At 34.5% G+C, this 4,778-nt stretch overlaps 1 protein-coding gene across 1 annotated transcript; it reads left to right on the top strand.

Annotated features, from left to right (window-relative positions):
- The first annotated feature begins 2,760 nt into the window (after positions 1 to 2,760).
- Positions 2,761 to 4,295, top strand: LOC18608320 (cationic peroxidase 2-like). Its single transcript, XM_018116268.2, has 3 exons — positions 2,761 to 3,247; positions 3,378 to 3,540; positions 3,627 to 4,295. The coding sequence occupies exons 1-3, from the start codon at positions 2,846 to 2,848 to the stop codon at positions 4,040 to 4,042; spliced, it is 981 nt and encodes a 326-aa protein (XP_017971757.1). The 5' UTR covers positions 2,761 to 2,845; the 3' UTR covers positions 4,043 to 4,295.
- The last annotated feature ends 483 nt before the right edge of the window (positions 4,296 to 4,778 follow it).

Raw genomic sequence — 4,778 nt, 5'->3', positions numbered from 1 at the left:
TAGTCAAAGCCCTTAATACTCGAGCCACCCATCCCTGCATAAATTCAGACGTGATAAGAGCAATCAAAGCCTTGCTTAGTAGACAGTGGGAGGTTAGTATACGTCATATTTATCGGGAGGGGAATAAAGTTGCAGACTACGTGGCCAAGTTAGGCCTTGACTTAAGTTCTTCTTTTGTTACATATGATGGCCCACCTCTAGAAGTGGCACATCTTTTGTTGAAGGATTCATTGGGAGTTGGTTCCTTACGTATGATTATCCAATAAAGTGAGAATTCTTTCAAAAAAAAAATTTATGTGATCTTATGTAAATATAATTTAACTGAAAAGAAAACGAAAAGGAAATGTAAGATTGTCATGCAAATTCTGAATTTTTTATTTTTTCTGATTGGTCGATAGTTTATTTTTCTCCGGTTTTCTTTATTTATTTTCAGGTTTTAAATAAGATTGCCTATAAATTGAGGACTCTAACCAGCGTTCCCAAAAATCACAAGCAAAAGTACCACAAGTACTACTGTACAACAGATAATAACAAGATCACCTTAATATGAAGGGTGATTACAATTACAATATCAAACTAATTTTTTTTTTATAATTGAAGAAAAGATGATTCGAATTTTATTATTTAAATAATAAATTATACATCAATTAATAGATCAAATATTCGAATGTACTAATTAGTTAACTTGAACTAATTTAAATCTTGTTTCCCTTGTTGGTAAGTTATTTTTTTTCTCCATTGAGTTCAATCTTAATAAGACTAAAAAAAACAGAGTTCAAAGGCTTCTTTTGCCTAATATTCATTGTTTTCTCACTTCTGCTAACAGGAGGACACGCCATAGGTTCCACGTTTTGTCAATTTTTCAGTTACAGGCTATACAACTTCACCGGAAATGGTCCTGACCCATCAATCGACCCATCATTTGTACCTCAACTGCAAGCACTCTGCCCCCAAAGCGGTGATGGCACTAGCCCTGCTGATCTTGACACTGGAAGTGCCGACCAAGTTTGATACATCTTTCTTAACAAATTTGAGGAATGGCAGAGGAGTACTCTTGTCTGATCAAAGATTGTGGACTCATCCTTCAGCAAGAGTCTTTGTCCAACGTTTTTTGGGTGTGAAGGGCTACAAAGCACTAAATTTTAACGAGGAATTTGTGAGGCCAATGGTGAAGATGAGTAACATTGGCGTGAAGACAGGCACTGACGGTGAAATCCGCAAAGTTTGTTATGCTATAAATTAATTAATTTGATGTTTGTAATTTCCTAATAATATACAGCTTAATTTATAATTCCCTTTTCTTTCTTAGAGTAATTTTATGTATATCATATATGATATAGTAATAAGAAAGGTCAAGGTATCGAATAGGATATAATACTGTTCTCCATATTGTAATTGCATCATTTCTAGAATCAAGAATCAAGATGCCATTTAATTCTTAGTTAATCAGCATAATCAAATGTTAATCTGTGTCGTATCAAACATGTACATGTAAAAACACAGGTGTTCATATTTAACAAATTAAATAAAAAACGATTGATTAAGAAGATATTATTTTCAAGGGTGACTCAATAAGCTTAAAGGTCTAAAATGAAATATTTAAATGAGATTTTTTTTGTTGAAATTAAGACAATGATGTGTTTTTTTACTGAAGTTAAGGAAGAAAGAATAAATTAGAAAAGAAAGTTCATAAGTAGATATTATAAATTGAAAAAAATAGTTTTATATATAGAAAAAAGAATAGCCATTGGAGACCATTAAATACATCTTATGCTAATTAGTTGATTATAAATAGGAGAAATAGTTGAGAATTAATAGCATTGTGGGAATTAAAAAATGATAAAAAATTAAAATTTATTAGACATTTAATTAGAGAAGTGAAAGAATATGTCATTTTATTAATTATTTTGACTTTTACATATTTTTAATAAAAAATGAGATAAATAGTAGAGAATCAATAGGATGTAGAAATGAGAAAAAATAAATATTTATTAGAGACGGAAGAATAGGTAAATATTTTATTAATTATCTTAATTTTTGTATATTTTTAATATAATTAATTATATTATTTATTATAAAATTATGAGATCCATAAAAATTTAAGACTCAAAGCCCTTGCTTTAATGGCTTTACCTAAAGCCAACCATGATTATTACTAGATAGTGGGTTTACGTAAAGCCGACCTTGATTATTGCCAGACAATGAGTCTACCTAAAGTCGGCCTTGATTATTGCCCAAAAAATGTGAGAAGCTTACCTTCACATCAATAGATTTCTATTGTTTTCTAATTTTGACTCAAGAAAGTAAGTGACGCCCTAATCACTTTTTCATAATTTGCATGCTAGAAAATTTTAGAGACAAAAAATACCTAAATTTGAAAATCACGGTTTTTTCTTTATTTCTTTCGACAAGTTGGTCTAATTTAATCTAATGGTTTTGGAGTCAATGATCAATTGGCATTTGATCATTCGCGGCCATACAAGATAAAAAATTATTACTGCTGAAACCTAAAAGTTTTTTGACTAAGAAGAACAAAACCTATGCCAAAGACGTATTCTTCACGTGAAACCGCAAGCCATGCAAATCAACTTGATTGGCAAGTGCACGTAAACGACAAAGATGATCATCATCCACCACCCTTCTGCAAATGAATCCAGCTCATCGCCCAACAGGCCTGGTTCTTTTCAGCCGGCATTCTTTACTAATTTCGCAATTGTTTAATAAGATTTTGCCTATAAATAACCTCTTCATGGTATCCCCGAAAATCACAAGCAGAGTGGAAAATACACTCCCCATAGCAAAACCTAGAGCCTTTTTTTCTCTCTTCCCCCATACCTATTGTACAATGAAGGGTTCTTACAGCGGCCCCAGAATCCTTACAGGGATTCTCTATTTTGCCATGGCTGCCGCATTAGTGCATGGCCAGGCCACTCGTGTTGGCTTCTATTCCGCTTCATGTCCTCGAGCTGAATCTATTGTTACTTCAACAGTCCAATCTCATTTTCGTTCTAACCCTGCCATTGCTCCCGGCTTGCTGAGGATGCATTTCCATGATTGCTTTGTCCAGGGTTGTGATGGCTCAATCCTTATCGATGGCCCTAACACTGAGAAAACGGCTCCTCCAAACAGTTTGTTGAGAGGCTATGAAGTTATTAATGACGCCAAGACTCAAATAGAAGCAGTATGCCCTGGTGTAGTCTCATGTGCTGATATTCTTGCACTAGCCGCCCGTGATTCCGTGGTTTTGGTATATATGATACACTTCATTATACTATACCAATTTTTTGAATATGCTAGCACCACTTTAATTTACTAGCACTTTGTGTGTGTGTATATAAGTAACCAGTAACTATATGATTCATGCGTATATATGGCAGACAAACGGAGCGAGCTGGTTGGTGCCTACGGGACGCAGAGATGGGAGGGTTTCTCAAGCATCTGATGCCTCCAATTTGCCTGGCTTCACTGAGTCCATTGATTCGCAAAAGCGAAAGTTCGCCGCATTTGGTCTCAACACTCAGGACCTTGTTACCCTTGTCGGTAAGCACTTGATTTTCAAAACTTTGTAGTCCAATGGTATTTGAATTTAAGTCATTAAACCAATCTTTACTATTTCTTTTGAATAGGAGGTCACACCATAGGGACTTCAGCTTGTCAGTTCTTTAGTTACAGACTATACAACTTTACTGCAAATGGTCCCGATCCATCGATCAACCCATCCTTTGTCTCTCAACTACAATCACTTTGCCCACAAAATGGTGACGGTAGCAGGCGCGTTGATCTCGACACCGGTAGCGGTGGCAGGTTCGACACATCCTTTTTTACAAATTTGAGGAACGGCCGAGGGATACTTGAATCTGATCAAAAGCTGTGGACTGATCCTTCGACGAGAACTATTGTTCAACGGTTCTTGGGTGTGGCAGGCGTGCAACCACTGAGCTTCAATGTCGAATTTGGGAGGTCTATGGTAAAAATGAGTAACATTGGGGTGAAGACGGGCACCAATGGAGAAATTCGCAGAGTTTGTTCTGCAGTAAACTGATATTGATGATTGAGATTTGATAATGATATCGATGTTTGATGTTTTGATGTTTGGCTTTATTGGCGCAAGCTGATAGAGTGATAATAATTGCTCACTCTTGTTGACTTGGAAAGCAGCAATGTTGTGGACAGCGGACAATCGAAATTGGATTGTCTTTCTTTTTAATTATCACTATATATATTCTATCAATCTAGAAGATGTAGAATGGAACATTTGACTATAAGCATACTACCTTTTTTTTGGTATTTTATTACATTTTTCTTTCCCAAATTTTGATTTACATAACAAAAGATTGTGTTATCCCATATTTTTATTTTCCATTTCTCAAACATTAAATATGAGATCTTAGTATCCAAAGTTCTTTAACGATTTGAAGACAGAAACCCATTTCCTTTTGAATTATCTTGTCACATTATACGTACATCTTCCTTCTACTACACTAAAAAGTTACCTGAACAAATTGATCTCTAATTAACTAAGCATTTGTGATTGGCCACCTTTATAATTGTTCATTGTGGATATTAACATATTAAACAATGTATTACACACATGTTGAATGAACAAATAACTGAAAAGAAGGAAAGAGACGGCCAGACATGTCCTTGATATGACTATTACGTGCTATTATTGTCTTTGTCTAGAATTACAATCCTTTTTGACAGATTAGTCAAATTGCATAGAATATATATATATATTATGTTCCCAAAAAATAATTAAATGCATCCATGTAATTATC

This window comes from Theobroma cacao, chromosome 2 (assembly GCF_053813885.1).
Source record: "Theobroma cacao isolate CCN51 chromosome 2, ASM5381388v1, whole genome shotgun sequence".
Classification (NCBI taxonomy): Eukaryota; Viridiplantae; Streptophyta; class Magnoliopsida; order Malvales; family Malvaceae; genus Theobroma; species Theobroma cacao.
The sequence above is the reverse complement of the archived record's forward strand: the minus strand, read 5'-3'. Positions and strand labels throughout refer to the sequence as shown.